General features: G+C 35.0%; 1 protein-coding gene across 7 annotated transcripts in view; it reads left to right on the top strand.

Moving 5' to 3' along the window:
* The window catches only part of LOC149065639 (uncharacterized), a 232,941-nt gene extending 214,611 nt beyond the window's left edge, over nt 1-18,330 (top strand). For all 7 annotated transcript variants that reach the window (XM_089253544.1, XM_089253545.1, XM_089253542.1 and 4 more), the window contains 2 exons: nt 10,820-10,926; nt 17,724-18,330. In XM_089253544.1, the coding sequence (XP_089109670.1) occupies nt 10,820-10,926; nt 17,724-18,324 (708 nt within the window). In that variant the 3' untranslated portion in view covers nt 18,325-18,330. The remainder of the gene's footprint in view (nt 1-10,819; nt 10,927-17,723) is intronic.
* Nucleotides 18,331-19,589: the final 1,259 nt, after the last annotated feature.

The raw sequence follows: 19,589 nt of genomic DNA, 5'->3' as shown, positions 1-19,589 counted from the left end.
TACTTCTTTACATTATTCTTACTATTTGATATTACTTTACGTTATTTTACTGCTTAATTTGTATTACTATATAATTTACTTGTTATCTGCAGTTTCACTGTTGTTTATTTACTTGAAATGTTATTGTTGTAAGAGTCCTTGATGTTATTTGATCTGGAGTTGAAGAAATAAAATGACATGAAACTACAAGAAAAAGACACTTGGTTCTTTCGATGACCTGAACAATGCAGTATTTGATGTTATGAACAGAAATATGACTTACTGTGAGGTACAGGAACATTACGGTGTGCCCATCACAAATATATACAACAGAATCAAGGGAGGAAAATAAACATTGATAAAATGGGAGAAGGTTGCCCAACCGCACGTGCAGCAGAAGTGGAGCTCTGTTTAGCTAAATGCCTCATTGCTCAATCCAAGATGGGATTCCCATGTGATAAAGTAGAGTTGAAATCACTTGTTCAGAGATACGTTACTGAAAATAATTTAGGAACTAGGTTCTATTACTGGCTACCAGGGTATGTCTGATGAACAGGTGTTACAATTCGCAGAGGAGACAAATAAGAAGTCTTTGTAGGATAAAATTAAAGACATTCACTGGAATAACACAAGACCAGAAAATCAACACAGGTAATGAACTGAAAAATTTGGAGCTGTCGATAAGGAGCGTATTAGTGATAATATTGTCCATACTAGAGGACTTTCAATAAAATTCTCATCACTGAGTCTGTGATATCCCAAACAGATCTGGCATTCTACACAGTGGGTGGATAGAGGGGCCGATTTGTTTGCATATGCAAGATACTCAAAACACAAAGAGAAAAATCTATGGACAAGATCCTTGAAATCCTACAAGAGGAGGAAAAATGTATCAGTCAGCATTCATCTGATAATCAAAATAATGGTGAAGCTTTCATTGTGTGGGGCGGAAACCTGTGAGGCTGACTTTGGAACAAGAACAAGCACATGTGTGCAAGAAACCAAATCATATTGCCAAAAATTTTAATCTACAAAAGCCTCAGTATGACCAGAAAAAGTTCCAGAAATTCCAAACTGATAATAAAGACATGAACTGTACATCCAACAAGAACTGTGTGAAGCAAGTTGGACAGTGTTCCTCTCTCCTTCAAACCTCAACGTTAAATCATCAAACTGATAAAGTATACATCTTGGTTAGCTCCAGGTTATATGGCAAAGGATATTAGATAGTTTTAGGGCATTTATTTACAGTTAGGAAATGTATATTTAGCAGATAAGGATTTTGTAATTGATTCGAAAGGTGTTGGTATATATTGTGAAAGCTAAATATTTTCATAAACCATTGATAATTGAAAATGTAACGCATGTGCCTATGAACTATAATTAAGTGAGTGAATGGTTAATTGCAATTAAGAATGAGCTAGAATCATTAGGCAAGCCTGCAGTGTGGGGATATAGTTGAAACTTGTAATTAGTGAACACACTGCAATTTAGTCAAAAGTAAATGGATATATTCGTTGAAAATCCAACCATTTTGAAAATCCAACAGACCTTGCAAATAAATTTAATCAAGAATTTATCACAAGAAATATAAATGATGAGGAAAACGCAGATAATTGTATTTGTATAGAACAAGAAGGTTCCTCAAACACATCAATAAATTCCATGTTCTACCTCGAAACTGAAAGTCATATATTGAAACAAATTGTGGCAGAAATTAAAGAAAATAAAGCAAGTGGCTACGATCGAATTACACCTAAAATGATGAAAATTATCTCTCGCTACCATATAGACGTATTAAAGGATTTAGTGGATTCCTCAATAACAAATGGAGTATTTTATTCTGAACTAAAAAATTCCCTCGTTCATCCTATATTTAAAACTGGAGATTCCAATGATACTAACAACTATAGACCTATCTCAATTCTCCCGATTTTTTCAAAAATTCTAGGAAAGTGTATGAAATACCAACTGCTCAATTTCCTGAATCATCAAAAATTCTTTTCAGCCAATCAATATGGATTCCAAAAAAACAAAAATACAGAATGGCAATTCTAAAATTAACGGGCTTGATAAACAATGGAATAAATAAAAAGAAATATTCAATATTAGTTTTTTTGGACCTAACACGAGCATTTGATTATGTGGACCTAAACATTTTAACAGAGAAATTATATTCAGCCGGTATTAGAGGAAATATCTTAGAATGGTTTAAATCATACTACTACACTAGACAACAAGCTGTCATAATAGAGAAAAAAATTAGCAATTTTCAAGAAGTTAAAAAAGGCTTCCCACAGGGCTCAGTCTTAGGACCGATACTATTTTAAATTTACATAAATGAACTGAGTAAACTAAATCTAAATGGTAACATATCTTTTGCAGATGACACAGTTTTATATGTTGAGGATACAGAAACAGATAGTTTGGTTAAAAGAACAGAGAAGGACCTTACAAAAATAAATCACTGGCTAATTAAACACAAATTAAAAATAAATACACAAAAAACTAAATTTATGTGCACGAAAACAAGAAATATAAATGACAGTACAGAAATTCACGTAAAATTACACACTCACTGCTAATCTCAAACTGTATCAGTATGCAATTGTGAAGAAATAGGTAGAGGTTTCAATTATGAATACTTAGGAATAATTATACAAGATAACCTAAAATGGAACATACATAGTGAAAAAATGATAAAAAAACTCAGAATGTATTCAGGAGTCATTTATAAACTTAAATACATAGTTGATAATAACTTCTTGAAAGATATCTTCTATGTGTGGGTTTATTCAAATATAAATTACGAAATATGTGTCTGGGGAGGAGCATATTATGAAAACATACGCAATCTAGACAATCTTTACAATAAATTAAGAGAATTAATAAATGTTCCAATAGAAAACAAAAACATACAGTGCCACATATTGACACTGAGACAGAACTACATGTACAGAATTTATAAATTTATCATCAAAATCGAAGAATGGTTAGTAAAAAATGAAAATAGAACCTCGAATAGATATAAAAATATCTATCAAGTGCGTAAAAGTAACAAAACATCATTTCAAAAAAGTTTTTGTTACACCTCACCGAAAATAATGAACTTCATCTACTCTAGTAATTACACAAATAGTAATAAAAATACAGATTACAATGTCTTTATTATGATCAAAAACACGGATATTAATGCAGTACTTTGAAATAAATTATTGCACCAATGCATATTAATTATACACTAAAATACATCTAATGAAGGAAAGAGCTGTTGCTGAGGGACAAAACCATGTAATTAAAATCATATAGGCTTGCTGGAAGGACTTCATAGTCCCTTGGGGCTACATAGTGTATGTATTATATGTGTGTGTGTTTTGTATCGTGTAACATATGTTTGTATTTGTATATTGTATTATATATTTGTATATTGTAATTTTCTGTTTGTTCGTTTTAATTTTAAAAAAATGAAATTCTTCAGATAAAGTGTGATACAAAGCAAGAATCGTAGCAGCAAGGTACTTTTAATTGAAAAATATAAGTTATACAAAATCTTATTCTCCTGTTGTGTATATCGATTCACTCAGATTACTTATTACGATCTCTCTGAAAAATTGAATTTGCACTTAGAATTTTTTTAATGTAAAAACTGCAAACCTGTATGGTGATATAGTGAAAAGTGTATATATTGTCACCTTATAATGCAAATTTTGTTAATAGAAAATTCCCAACTTTACAGGAAGAGCAAAAAAAAAAAGCATCAGACATTCCATTAAATTACACACAAAAGGGCTTCATTTTGTTCTCTTTAGAGTGCAGATCATTGGCGCTTTTTTCTTTTCAAAAGCTGTAATAGGGGAGATATGATGTTCTCATTCTAAAATTTTCAAAAAGTCATTTTTAAAAAAAATTTATACACTAGGTTTATTTACATTATAAAGTGATGATATGCTATTGCCTTCTGAATCAGAACATGCTATAGGTGAAGGTAAAGTATGTAAGCTGAAATGTAGCATTTATGGTTTACCTCAGTCTGGTCATAATTGGTATATAAAACTAAAATCTGTGTTGTCAAATATTGGATTTAAACAACTTGAATCATATGACTGTATTTTCATTTTACTGAATAGTGAGGTTTTTGTTTTATGTCTGTATAGGGATGGCACAGATGTAATCAGAAACAATTGTTAAGATTAAAGATAATTTTGATGATGTAAATAATACTGATGAAGTCAGTTAATCTAATAACTGTTGATGTCTCAAACTATCAAGCATTAATTGGTCAATTGCTTTATATAGGGAATCGAATGAGAGCAGATTTAGCTTTTTACTAATATATAATATTTCATAAAATAAAAATTAATTTGGGTCTAGTAAACACTTATAAAGTTTTGAAATACTTTTTACTCATATGGTTATACGAGAAATTTGTTAATGAAAAAAAGTAGACTACAAGTAAATGAAACTGAACAATATACCTTAATTTTGCAAAAAACTGATAATTTTACTGCTGATTCGGGAGACCTAATAGCTCTTACAATGATAGCCCCCAGACAGCAACATATAGAGAGAAACAGTGTCATTCTCCCATGAGCAGAGATACAATTACGGATCGGAATGATATAATTTATACTCATATATATGAACTGACATCATCGTGCTCCCCCAGCCTTTCAAGTCTCTCCACCTGTGCACTCTCTGCTGTCCATACAAAGTATGAAAGCCTGCATAACGAAGCAGAGATGATGAAGTTCAGAAAGAAAATTCACATTCCTCTGTGGGGAATCATGCTTTATCATTGAGCTACATCAGACAGTGAGAGGTTGGTGGTTTAATTCCCCATAGAGGAATGAATTTCCTTTCCAAACTTCATCTCTGCTTGGTTATCCGGGGTTTTGTACTCTGTATGAATGGCAGAGAGTGACATCATTTCACACTGTATGTCACCATCTGGGAGCTATTAGCTGAGCTTAGAAGGCTGTTCATGCACAGTGCCGTTCAGTATTCATACATATGCTCTAAGGAAAGAAAATATCTGTTCTTTATAGTTCAAATGACTCCTCTGTATAATTCCATAATTGGCATCATTGGCAACTTCACAAATAATTTTTATTGCCAAAGTGTGATTCGTGACTGCGCATAATATCTGTATCGGATGAGCTCCATGTGATGTCATTATTAAATAGCTGGAGAAACAGATCTTTTATGAAGGTGTGAAATTACTCAAAAGAGATACAATCATTTTTTGATATACATATTTAATTTGTATAATGTATTAAATATTTTTTTAATGCAGTAGACTCTCAATAATCTGGTTGTGCATTAATCCGCCTGTTCATTATAATTCAGCGTTTTCTTGGTAGTTATTTTGTTCTCTCGCCAGACCACCTTTTTACAGGAAAATCACATGCGTATGTTTCACAAATACACGAACAAGATTAAAACACAAAGACAAATGAAAATAAACCCAGCATATGCTGTGTGTGTGTGATTTCAAGGAAATATATACTATATGCCGCCCCTTTTATAAATATCTTATCTATGAGGGTTGTTGCCTCCTTGTGGATGTGGAGAAATTGAAAATCTCACCACATGTTTCTCTGCATGTGCCTTGTGCTTAGAGAAAAACAATACCAAACAATATTCTATATTGTAACCCACCGATCACATCTATACAGTTTAGTCTTTGCTTCGATTTGATTCTCAGTCTTCTGTTACCGCCCTTAGGGGTGTGCAACGGGTGCAGTCGCACTGGACCCACACTTATAGTAATAATAATTCCTTTCATAAATTCTGGAATTCTGCATTTTAATCTAGAAATAAATAAATTTGAAATTTTCTGCAAGTTTAGAATTGTGAATTTTCATTGATCTCTAGAATTGTCTTCTATTCACTCTGAATTTTCATTTTCTGAAGTTTCGTTAAATCCTCTCTCACAGAATATTCAGGGCTGAGGGAGCCCCCCAAAATTATCGATACTTCTCTGAACCTGCTATTATTTTCGCACCAGGCCCTGCATCTGGTAAGAGCGGTTTTGTTTTGATAGTGTCTTGTCTACATTTCTGTTGTTTCGCTTTTGTTTGCATTTCATTGCAGCCGAAACAAAGCATGAAACATTAAATGTTGTCGAAAAAAATAAGATTATTAAAAACATTGTGAAAGGCAGGAAGTTGATTGACCTTGTCAAGGAATATGCCCGTGCAACCCAAACTCTCTTATTTCAGTGGAATAATACAGTTACCAAGTATAATTTTTTTTTGTTACGGAAAAGAAATGTACAGAATTCATTATCCAAGCTCAATTTCAGTAAATTTATAAAAACACAATATTCTAAATTCATATATAATGTTTATTTCATTTGTAATTTTATATGGTGTTTTGTGAATTAAGAAAAGGAAAAAAGTATAGTGGTTTTTAAATAATTGGAATGCATTGTTTTTCAAAGACCTTCCAGTAATATAGCGTAACCTTGGTCTGATATGTGAGATTACCAAGAGTCTACTGTATATAAATTTTTAATTGAAATTTTATTTTTATTTATTTAATATATAAACCCATTATAATTCTGTATTGTCATATAAATTATGATAATTCTTTCATGCATTGCTGGTTTTTAGGCCGACTTGCATATATGGTGAAGTAGTAGTTTTTTTTAGTACTTTTACTTTTTCGTTTGGGGCCCTCCGCGTTTATTGATGCTTAGGAACACATCAAACAAGGCGAAATGGGGGCAAAGCCCGTAGGGAGGAGACCTCACTCTCATTCTGGGGGGGGGGTGTTTATTGATTCACTCAACACAAGAAATACATTTGCAGTGTGCTAATCCTCTGCATTCATTAGTATTAGTTAAGGGGACCTTTCCCTTACGGATGCTTAAGCACACATTGGATGTGGTGAGATGGGAGTATGGGGACGAAGTGCCAGCATCAAGTGAAACCCTTATTATGTAATTATGTATTTGTAGTGTTGAGTGAAACGTCTCTTCCAGAATGAGAACGAGGTCAGCTCCCTACGGGGGCAAACCCGTACCCCTGTCTCGCCATGTTTGCTGTTGTGGGATGACCCCGTAAATCTCTTCTAACTGAAGTCTGATAGTACACAGCTTGCAAAGCACAACACAAAAGAATTGATAGTAAAACATGATCATATAATGTACCCCACCCGTATTCATCAGGGTTACGTTCCGGGGGTGACAGCGAATACGGGAAATCCACACAAATAACCAAAATCACAGGTTATTTTTTTATACATCTTGTTTAATAAACATTATTAGAAGAGCAGGGTGACTTAGAGGGTAGAAGGGAATGCAAAAGAGGGTGCATTGATTTTGTTGGCGATGTTTTCTGAAAGATCTTTGTGATTTCTGTTTTTCGTTTCTTCTCTTCTTCATATCATCAAGTATGTTGACAAGGCTTCCTCTAACAATTTTTCTACATGTGAAGAACGTAACATGGAGGTATCTATGTCATGCAAATAATTTATTGCTGATTTGAACTTGCAAAACCCTATGCTATGTTACTCATGATGAACCTGCCTTCCACTTCTTCATCTGGTACAGCTTCATTTTCAGGAGCAGTCTGCTACATTAATTCCTCCTTAGTCAATGCCTCTGAATCGCTATTAATTAGCTGTTTGACGACTTCTATACCCATATCATTGAACCTTTCTCCACCCACCTGTTTTGCTAACAACGACAATGTCTTTTATAATCTTTTGGGTTGGCTCTATACAACTGGTTGTGCCCTGGAGCGCACATTGTGGGAAAAGGTTAATTCAATCTAAGGTGACTATTTCTCTTGTAAGAGCTGCCATGGCTCTAGTGATGATAGTAATGGCATTAGTGAATCATCCAAAAATGAGTCATCCTACACATGTACAACTCAAATTTAGTAAACAAAACACATGAATGATAATTTGTGTGTGTGATGCCAAAAAATTTTTTCCAATAAAGGGGAAAAAAACTGCAAATACAGAAACTGTGAATACAGAGGGGTGACTGTACTATGAAAGTATGACAATAAATGGTATAATGATATACACTAATTAAATAAAATCAATCAGTCACAAAATGGAGCAGAATTTGTGCAAGTAGCACCTCTGCTGAAAGAAGGTCTTCAAGGCTATAAGATGTAAGAAAAAGGGAAATGCAAGGATGAAGATAGGATTTCAATAGACATTGTTAAAGAAGCAGGAGGAGAATTTGCCAGTATGCTAGCTGCTTTGTTCACACTTATTGTCTCAAAATCAAATATGCCTGAAGTTTGGAATAACGCAATGATAGTTGTTTTTTACAAGAAGGGAGAAATAAAGGATATCAAGAATTATCGACCAATCAGGCTCTTAAAGGATATCAAGAATTATCAACCAATATCTATCAGAAAATTTATAAAATCTTCACCAAAGTGCTGACATATAGGCTTGAATCCACATTGGACGAAGCCCAACCAAAAGAACAAGCAGGTTTTCAAAGTGGATTTAGTACAATGGATCACATTCAAACAATCAAGGAACTCAGAGAGAGACAAGGAATACAAATTACCATTGTATATGGCCTTCATTGGTTTTGAAAAAAGTGTTTGACTGTCTTCACATCTGCTGCTGTTAAAGCTCTAGATTTAATTGGGGTAGAGAAGATGTACACATCTCTCAATATCATTAAGAAAATACATGACAAAGCAACTGCAGCCATTCCTTTGGATAAAGGAAAAGCAAAGATTAAACTTGGAAAAGGAGTCAGACAGGATGATACTATCTCACCAAAACTCTTTACCACTGTTTTAGAAGAAGTATTCAGTAAACTGGATTGAAATGAGAAAGGAAATAGAATAAATGGGGAATTTCTCAACCATATGCATTTTGCAGATGACATTGTTATTATCAGCAGTAATCCAGACCAACTAGAAGAAATGATAAAAGAACTGGCGAAGGCAAGTATTCGGGTGGGTTTAAAAATGAATCTGCAAATGACCAAGTTATGTTCAACTCCTTTGCTTTGAAGAAGACAATCCTGCTCAACATCATAGAGATAGAAGAAATAAGAAAGTTATGTATACCTGGGACAAGAAATTACCAAGGGAATTGACAAGGGAATCATTAATGAAATAAACAGAAGGATTAGGATTGGATGGAGAACTTTTGGCAAAAACTGTAGTTCTGAAGAGATACACATGCCATTAGGTCTGAAAAGAAAAGTGTAACCAGCGTGTGCTACCAGCACTGATCTATGTAGCTGAAACATGGACACTCGCAAGCAAGATGATACAAAGGCTATAGACAACACAAAGAAGCATAGAAAGATGTATGTTAGGCATCACAAGGAGAGACAGAAAACAAATCACTTGGATAAGAAGCCATACAAAGGTATATATCATGGAAAACATTAAACATTTAAATTGGAAATGGGCTGGACATATTGCAGGACAACAGATGGACCACAAAAGTATTCTAGGTTGGTACCCCAGTGGGGAGGGGATTTAAAACGTCCACAAAAGGCCTCCCCACACAAGATGGATCAACGAGATCAGGAGTCAACTGGATGGCTAAAGCATCAGACAGAGTAAAATAGAAAAATTTAAAGGAGACCTGCATCCAGCAGTGGATTGAAAATGGCTGATGGTGATGATGAGTCACAAAAAAATTTCATCTGTAGCTGACAAGCATTCCAATTGGTCAAATTTTATAACAGTTAAAACTGTCTTAATCTCAGTTGTCAACAAAGATGGGGTTCCACTATCGGCGAATGATCGATATTACGCATATTGTGATTCGTTTGATCATGAGGATTGTCATAGTTTACGGTTAAAACATGGCCATAATTGTCACCAAGTTGATGATGATCCAGACTGGAATTATAGCCACAGTGTCATTCAGCGTTCATACATATGCTCTAAGGCAGTGTTTTTCCCAACCTTTTTTGTCCCATCGCTCCCTTAATTCAGAAATGTTTTTCTCCCATCGCCCCCAATGCAATCTAACCCATAGGGTCCTATGTTATACCTGTAGCTTCTACCGCCCTCCCCCCCCCCCCCCGGAACGTTCCATCACCGACGTTGAGAATTACTGCTGTAAAGAAAGAAAATATCTGTCCTGTGTAGCTCAATGGTGAAGCACTAGCCAGGACAGTGAGAGGTTAGTGGTTTAATTCCCCACAGAGGAATGTGAATTTTCTTTCCGAAATTATCTTTGCTTTGTATCCAGTCATCTGCAATTTGTATAATTAGTGGAGGGATTCATCACTGAATTCACGTCACCATCTGGAGGCTAACTTTGTAACAAACTTTTGTTGAGTTAGGAGGCTGACTATTGTGCAATCCCATTCAGCCTAAGGAACATATAGTTTGTTCTACAGTCAGAAAATGTCTGTCTGCAGAAGCTCATTGGTGGAGCTCTCACCCAGACAGTGAGAGGTTGGTTGTCATCTATACTTTGTATAATCGGCAGAGTGATTCACTGTTGCGTTCATGTGTTACTGTATCTTTTTAATTACTCAGCTTTTTTAATATTCATAAAAAATACTCTGAATTCTTTAAAAACTATGAATTTCCTTTAATTTTATTTTAATTTATTAGAACATATAAACAATTTTTTTCTATTTATACAAAAGTTGTCACGTTTTCAAGACAAATAAAATTTACTTGGTCAAATGGTCGACGCGTTTCAGCTCTTCAATGGAGAGCCGTCATCAGGACCTTATGGTCAGAATTCACACGAATTAGTCATGAGGGGTGATGTAATCACCTCTCCATTCGATCAATTTAATTTTATTTGTCTTGAAAACGTGACAATTTTTGTGTAAATTAAAACCAGGCAAAGTTTCTAATTTTTTGTGATAATTTTTTCCCAGATGATCAAGTTTTGGGTGAATTACAGTCTCCCTATTCAACCTCTTGAATGTGTGCTGGAACAACATTTTGATTTATTTTCATATTCTCTAAGTGTTCTACTATTTTGGTAAGTTATAAAATGAGAAGTTACTTCTAAGACTTATACAAAATTTAATTACACAAATTTGTAAAAATGAAAATATCATATTTTTCGATGCACCATAAAAACCACTTCTGAGTGTTTATAAATTAAAAAGGCTTTTGATTGTGAGTAACAAAACTGTATTAACCAAATTTTTTGTATAAGATGCAGAGTTGCCAACTACTACAGATTGTCCCTAATTTCTATCAATGTTTTATTTTATTTTTTAAAAATCACATCTATCTTTACCATAACGATGAATTTGTATACACATGTGAAAAAGTTTGACAAGACCAACTTGGAATTGATCCGTTTAGTCTGTGCATGCAAGGCAATTTCTAAAGCCAACACCACCCAGAGAAGTGTTTTCTAGATGGTGTTGGTAAAGTTGGGTCTGAACCCACTGTTCTACTCAATGCTCAAATACGCAAAAACCTGTTTTTTGCCAAAGCTGCCCATGCTGTATGATAAAAACAGGTTTTTGAGTTGTTCAGCAAGGTGGGTTTGGACCCAGCTTTATTTGCATAGTGCATGGTCGAGCTCGCAGAACTTTTTGGAAAGAATGTTTCATCGTAGGTGCTGTAAGAGCTCTGATATGAATAAAACGGGGAGGGTGCTAGGGTTGCTAGATGCTCCTATATACGGTCCGCAAGGGCACATGCAGATTGGGATTACATTTAATATTCATGAATTATTAAGGGACTTTGTGACCTCGAAAAATTGCTTTGGGGAAGGGCTCATGCGGCTTGAGCCCTCTAGGTTCCATTGCCTATGAGGTGCTGTATTTAATGAACTTTCAATTAAAAATTAAGATTTTTTAAATGACTTTTTTAAATTGTACTATGCTTGTGTTATCCTAGGAGGTACTCCCCCATGGCAAAGCTAAGCATTTACTCTAATTTACTCTACTGGCAAGCTTCAAGCCAATGCTGGCACATCTGAAGGTGTGTCCCAAATGGCAGAGCCACATGCACTTCCCCATAAATAAGATTTTTTTTTCATTTGTGAAAACAAACCAAAAATACATTTCTATAAGCACACACAAGACAAAACACATTGGAAAAAAAAAGAAAAGACAAACGCGTACTACTCTATTAGGCTCCAATGGACATGAAGTCTTTCCAGGCAGCTAGGTTAGTTAACCCTTTTATTACCACATTATGAAAAAAAATAATCATGAAAATATTTTTGGTAGGTCATTTTAGCTGTAATTAAGGGCTGAAAGGAAAAAAATAATACTTTTTCAAAATATTAGATACGCAATGATTTAATAAATCTGGTACTTGAAAGTTTCCCATCTGCTCACATGAAAATAAATAATATTGATTCAAATATGAGAAATACATAATGATAAACATTCATTTTACCACCAATTTGTTTTATACACTTGTTAAGGAACATCTTTTAAAAACAGTGTTTTACTGCATTAGACTTTTGTGTGATGTAGTAAACACTTGATCTAACTGAATTTTATTAACATATTTAAAAACTAATAGTCCCTGTCATCTGGTAATCGTAAAATAGTTACACAGGCTTTTTATTTTTCAAAATACCAACATCCAACAATGTATGTAAGAGGTGTAATGGGGGTTAAAAAGTTAAATGGTACTTTAAAGTGCCATCAGTACTGAAAGGGTTAAATAACTCTATAATATTTTGCCACTATATTTGTTGAAAAATCATATACAGTGAAACTTTTCCAAGACAGCTAGGCAGAATTCTGTAAAAAAATGACCATCTGTGGAGGTGACAGCCGAATAGAAGTTGTACAATGGTAGATAGGGAAAAAACATTTTGGGTTGGGGTATGTCAAAATAATGGTTTTCAGTGTCATTTAAAAAATTTATGCTGAATTTACTATTACCTGTGGCAAAAAGTGTTCTATCATTATACTAACACCCTAACAATGGTACATTTAAAATGCTAAAAACAAAAATTAAAAATAATTCTTCTTTTCCAGAGTGAACATTTTTGAAAAAAGCCGGGCAGACTACCTGTAGATGCGAAAAGATGCACACACGCGCCATTACCTGGTGTTCCTATATATCCATGAGATTACACAGCACCAGATTTGCACGATACATATATTTCGATAACAAGTTATCTTGGAATGGAATATCGGTATTTTGGTTAGAAAAAGTGTTAGCCTGCTTGAATGTGGAGTGCCATTAATCTGCTATGTCAAAATTTAGAGATGGCTGCTTCTCTGTTTTTGACACAAAAACAAGACCATTTTATGTGGGTGTGGAACTCTTGTTCAATGACACAATATGAACCTGACTATCCCATACCAAGACACATTTCTGCTCCATGGAATGACAGATAATGTTTTATAATTTGGGTATTGTTTTATCACTTCTTCACAGAACAGAATAATATCATAACATGGGAAAAAATTTGTTTACAGTTATCAGGACTTATAAATAACTCAGAAATGGTGATAGATAGAAGCATTAAACCAGTGGTACGGTTATTAAAAAAACCGTAAGAATCCCATACAGACACCACAAAATTTTAGTTAAAAATTGCGCCGAGAGATCGTGCCACATGCAGTATTACAGATCCTATAAAGAGAGCTCAGATGATGAGAACGATCAGTCAGCTAAGATTTCGTCGTTGAAACGTGACCGCTATTACCGCATAGTGAAAGAAATTCCAGAAGTGATGTATTCTATGGAGGAAATGTGTGTTTATTGTGTTTGAGTACCACCGATTAAATCACAGCCCTACTGCCTACAAGGAGAAGTTTTCAAATGCTATTTCAAGTCGCAAAAGGCTCCGATGGGAAAACAATTCGAGAGTTATTCAAAAAATTTCAACAGACACGCAACGTGGCCGATGTGTTAGTCAAAATGTGGGTCCCACCCACTCTATCATTACACCTGAAAATGCAACGACACTTGCTGCAGTTACTGATCATCCGAATAAATCTGTCCGCAGACTTGCAGCTGAATCCGGAATCATGCCATCCAGCATGTACAGAATACTGCGGAAACCATTACACACGTTTCCGTACAAGAGTCAATGTCGTCATGCCAAAGCAGTTCGAGCTGAATGACAATGAGAAGATTTCGCTAACGAGATGCTCAACATGATTGATGGTTCTGGTTTCAATGTCACCCGAATATGGTTTACAGATTAGGTGCATTTTCACCTGGATGGTATCGTTAACAGACACAATTGGCGATTTTGGGGTACCGTGTTGGATTTTTTCCTTTTTTTTTTCTCTCCATGCACGAGCGGGAACCGGTTGTTCCGACGCTATATGCAAATCGGCGGTGGCGTGCTCTCATCCTCGTGGGAGCACGGATATATAGACTGGTTTTTTCCTCTATATGTGAGATGTCTGTTTTTCCCGCATGTATGTATGTCGGGATTCGATTTGTTTCTCCCTTTTTGATTGCCGGCCGTATTTTTGATGAACGAAAATTATCTTGTTTTTTTGCAACTTTTATAGGGTTCAAAATGAACTTCCGATCATTGTTTTTCTTTCTTCAGCTCAGTCGGCACGCTCTGCCCCCAACATACCGAAAACCCACATTTGTCTCACGCACGACCACTCCATTGCCCAAAACGTATTAGTTGGGCTGTCTCCAGCAAAGGTATCGTTGGGCCCTTTTTCTTGCGAGAAACGGTGATGACTGACCGGTATATTGCGCTTTTGAAACAATTTGTTGCCACTCAACAAGTGTTGCATGATCGACCTGGCACGGTGTGGTTCATGCAAAATGGGGCTCGCACACATCGTACACAAGCCGTTTTTGACTTTCTGGACGAATACTTCGACACTTTCGTTCATCAGTTAAGGTTAAAGGCATGAACTGGCCTCCATATTCACCCAACCTCACCCCCTGCGACTACTTTCTGTGGGGCACACTGAAGAACATTGTTTACCGCAACAATCCTTTAGCACTCGACGAGCTGATTTGTCAAGCTTGTGTGTCGATTTCCGGTGACACTACAGTCTCACTGACAATTTCATTCTTTGTTTGCGCCCTGCATGGGCGGAAAAACGGGGGGAGCCCCCCCCCCCTTAGAGTCAAAGGTGGAGTCGACTGGTCTAATGTACATATGCATATATGAATTGACATCATCATGACCGTGCTCCCCACAGACCGCCAAGTGTATCAGATACAAATACAACACCACAACAGGCAAAATGTCCAACGAGGTGGTTGAGAAAAAGGTGCCCATAAAAATATGGATGTCATATATTTCAAAAATATAGCAACCCAATTAAAAATGCAATTAACAAAAAATTGCAAACAATATGCACATGATAAAATATTATACAATGCCCATAAAGAATACTTATGGTTGTCTTATTCTAAATATGGATAGCTTCTTGATTTACCCCAACATGTTTATCGTATTTCTTTTTAAACGTGTCAATTGTGTTACAATTTACTACCTCCGGGGGTAAGCTATTCCATTTATTAACAACCCTATTAGAGAAAAATTCCCTGCGACACCATAGCCTTGTCCCTCACCAATCGATACTGGTGTCCCCTTGTAAAAGCAGTCCATTTAGCTATCTCCGCCTATGGTGACATGTATGTTGTGTGAAAGGTGCACATTTTGAATAGCTTTCCATGTGAATGCAACAAGGGCTGCTTGCATTAACACTATGTGCAGCTTACTTATGGTAATGCCGCCTGCGGCGCCATCTATCGGCGCAATTTGTAACTAAAATTTTGAGGTGTCTGTATCAGATTCTTACGGTATTTTTAATAATAGTACCACTGGTTTCATGCTTCTATCTATCACCGTTTCAGAGTTATTTATTTTCAAAGTTAGTTGTGTCCTTCGTGAAACACCCTGTAGCTGTTGACAAACATTTTCATACCTAATGTAGTAATCAGTCTGACCCCTATTTGCTGATCCCCCAGTACATGTGGAGTGGCTTTTGCAATGGCCTTTCTATAGTGAAAGCAAATGTATGATAAACAAAAAAAGCCCTTTCTTTTACTTCATCAATTTTTTTCACTTGACCAGATTTGAAATTTCTTTTTCCCAGAGACATTCTCAAGGGATCTTGAAACGTATTGTACATTAAAAAATATTGTATGAAAAAACTATCATAATTCATGATAGTTCCCAATGGTTGAATAACAAAAATATAGGATTTTAGCTCAAAGGGAAAAAGTCCTGTTTTAAAAATGGGAGAAAAAAAAATTAATAGAACTGAAAATTTTGCAACCAATAATGTAAGAAAAACAAAGTTGTCCTATTTTCCAAAATTGATTTACCATGTGTCCCATTTGACAAAATGGAATGTATGGTCACCATACTTGTAAAGAGGACTCTTTTCAGATATAGTTATCATTCAATTATTGTTATTAGAAACCTTGAGTCCCAATGTGATCACATTAAGTGGCATGAACTGTATTAGAGTCGGCGTAGCCTAGTCAGTTGTAATTTTGAGGTGTCATTGTGTGAGTTGGCATCCACTTCAAAATAGTTTTGTCATTGTGAAGCACCAAATGTGTGCATTGAGCTTCAAATACAGAAGCAACAAAAAAGAAAATTCCCTAACGAGGTGGGGGAAAAATGCCCATAACAAACTTTAAGAGCAATATATACGTGTGTATGAAAAGGCAGTGTGATGACAACACATTGCTAATTACTATGTATAAATAGTCTCTCAGATCTGCTGTTGAAAATGGCTTGAATAATGATAAGAAAATCAATTTAAAATACACAGTAATTTTACTTGAGCATTCATGGCCGCATGCAGCTCAGCTGTTGGTCACCCCTAAGCTACGCCATTAACACTCTGCCCTTACATTTACAAATGATTCAAACTGTAGGTAATTTCATCTTGGTGTATCATTAACATTTCATCAATTACAATAAATTAGCAATTCACTTGAATTCTGTCACCATACTATTTACTCTCAATATTCCATCTTTCTTAAAGCACTGCTTTTATTCATTTATGCTCTGTCATTTCACCTGTTTTTTTTGACATGAATAAGTCTTTCAAATCATCTGATGATACTCCGACAAACCAGTCACGGCCCAGGCTCTGTCCCTCCAGGGATATAAGCCTTTTACCCTTGCGGGTTGAATCGCGCTGATCTGATGATACTGGGAGCATTCGCAAAAAAGTTGCCTGATGAAATTCTTTAAATGCTTATATCTCTGGAAGTATGCAACGCAAGTCAAAAGTAATGGTATTGTCAGATGCACATTGCAAACGTGCATTCAATGATATCACTCTTCAATATCTCTTCTTGTCTGGACACCAGGCTCACTGCTCTGATTAGTAAGAAATTGTTTTATGCTGTATTTAGAGCAGTTCACAATGAAAATAGATGACATTGATATCATTGTTAACTATACGAAAGACAAACCCAATGATAATGTCATAGTTTCTTTATGTCAGTACCTACCATGCGATTCAAGGCACAAAATATGAATTCACGTCAAAGCGTGCGGTTGCGTCTATGACAAGCCTACACCAACTTGCTTTGAAAATTTAAACCTCAGCTTTTATTAGACAGTCTCAGTCTCAAGTTTTAGTGACCACAACCTTATGTTAATAGTGTTTCTCAGTCCTTAATTTTTTAACACCAATGTAGTATCTACTGTTGGTTGGTGATTAACACTCTAGTGTTAATAAAAATAATGGAATAACAAATAAAGCGCCCCAGATTTTAATTTCAGATATGTATTTTTGATTTATTTCAGTTTTTAATTTTCATTTATTTTTCTATTATTTTATAAACTTATTGAGGTATGCATATATTAAATTTAAACTCAACAATTTTCATTTGCAGTGAAACCACAATCATTGAAAAACAAATGGCTGAGAATTTCTTGTGTCTTCTATCACCTCATATGTGTCTGCGCATTACTTTTGCAGCTATGGAACGAATACAGAACAATTCTTCACATCATGAATTAGTGGAAGAAATGATGAAACTCAGTGATGCTGGAGAAACCTTTCATTCAATTTACTCTCCAGACACATTTTCAGTTTGGAATGATGCAGTTCCATCTCATCGTTTATGGCAAGAAATACTTCATAACATTCAAAAAGGCATCCTAAATAAATGTACTCTTGATCTTTCAGCTAGTGACATTGACATACTCTCAAAACTATTCATATCAGGAAAACTATGTATGAATCAACCTTCAACTAAATTATGTGGAAGTGCTAATGGAAATAATGATATTATTGTTTTTTCTTGCCGTCACCACTACACATTGCAAACTTTCCAGTCTTCAGTTTTACCTAGTTTTAAAGACTCTGTGACAAAGTTATTGGTGTCAGTACCATCATTGTCAAAGTTGATAGTATCATGTTATGATACACAAGACATTATATTATTGTCATGTCCAAAATGTCTGTTGAATGAAATAAAGACAGAATTATAAAAACTAGGAAGTGTTTTGATATAGAGGCCTTAAAAAGTGATTCAAATGTCTCCTATTTAGTAATTATAGCAGTGCGGATTTCTACATTTGTATATGCATACAGAATGTAGGTGTCAAATAAATTTCTCTTTTCTATTAATTATAACCATCCTGTATAAAAAAACTAAACTGACACTATACAGACCTGTGTAGCAACCATTCTGGTGAACATATTTTGTTGAAACTTAGTGTATGTGATATGGGCAATATAGGGATAAGAAAACTGCAATAAAAAAAATTCAACTTTTGTGACCCAGTCCACAATTCTAGGTATACCAGAACCGGTTCTGTAAGTTTGTGTGAAATGAGAAACAATGGATTCCATATTCTGAATCACTAAGGTCCTAAGCGGTCTGGATTATTAAGTTTCTACTTTGCTAACTAAAACAGCAACTTCTGTGATTTTTTTTTTTCCAGTTTAATACATGTGGGCAATATTTTACAATGCCATGCGTTGATGAAGATATTTGGTTATGTACTAGAACAGTCTCTTAGGCCGGGATTACATTATAAAAGTTTAATAAAGGATCTTTTACAAAACTTTAAAAAAAAAACATGTAAGCAATAGGCTTATTTCTTACATTCACTCGAATGCAACCAATACGTTTATTGGTTGCATTTTTCAAGTTTTATAACAGCACTTTTATCAAAATTTTATAGTGTAATGCAGGCTTTCTATTATAATAGTTCTTGATAGAGTAATTCCTTATTAGGTTCTTATATTAAAGGTATCCTGCCTTACCTTTTTTTTGCTCATGGCTCCTTTTTCATCACATTTCACATCTCCCTAGATCACATTTTTTTTCTTATGACTCTCCACCTTAAACCATGTTCCCACATCCAGCAGCGACACTCAACATGATTTCTAAGGAAGTTTATAGCATAATTTTTCTTCTTAAATGAGGTGGATCACTGGAAATCTGATCTAAATAACCATCAGTAGGGTTTTCAAGCAAGAATTTCTTCTCGCCTGTTTTTCAAAATTTTTGGTTTCCTGTTTCCAAAAATAAAAATTTCCTTTTCAACCCAGTTGTCCTGCTTGAAACATTTAAAAATATGCTTGCAGATGCTAAGACGTTGAAATATTCCGTTGCAACACTAATACATAATTACTGTAGTATACACAGGGTGATTCCAAAACAGACATTTGCTCTTGCAGCATTTTACTTGCAAACTTGATTCTAGAGCTGTGTTTCTCAACCGCCGGGCCGTGACTAATTTGCGGT

The sequence above is a fragment of the Pholcus phalangioides genome, unplaced genomic scaffold (genome assembly GCF_987345545.1).
Source record: "Pholcus phalangioides strain wild (caught in Gottingen) unplaced genomic scaffold, Ppha-v1.0 ptg000039l_1, whole genome shotgun sequence".
Taxonomy (NCBI): domain Eukaryota; kingdom Metazoa; phylum Arthropoda; class Arachnida; order Araneae; family Pholcidae; genus Pholcus; species Pholcus phalangioides.
Note: the sequence above shows the minus strand (reverse complement) of the source record. Positions and strands in the feature narration are given on the sequence as shown.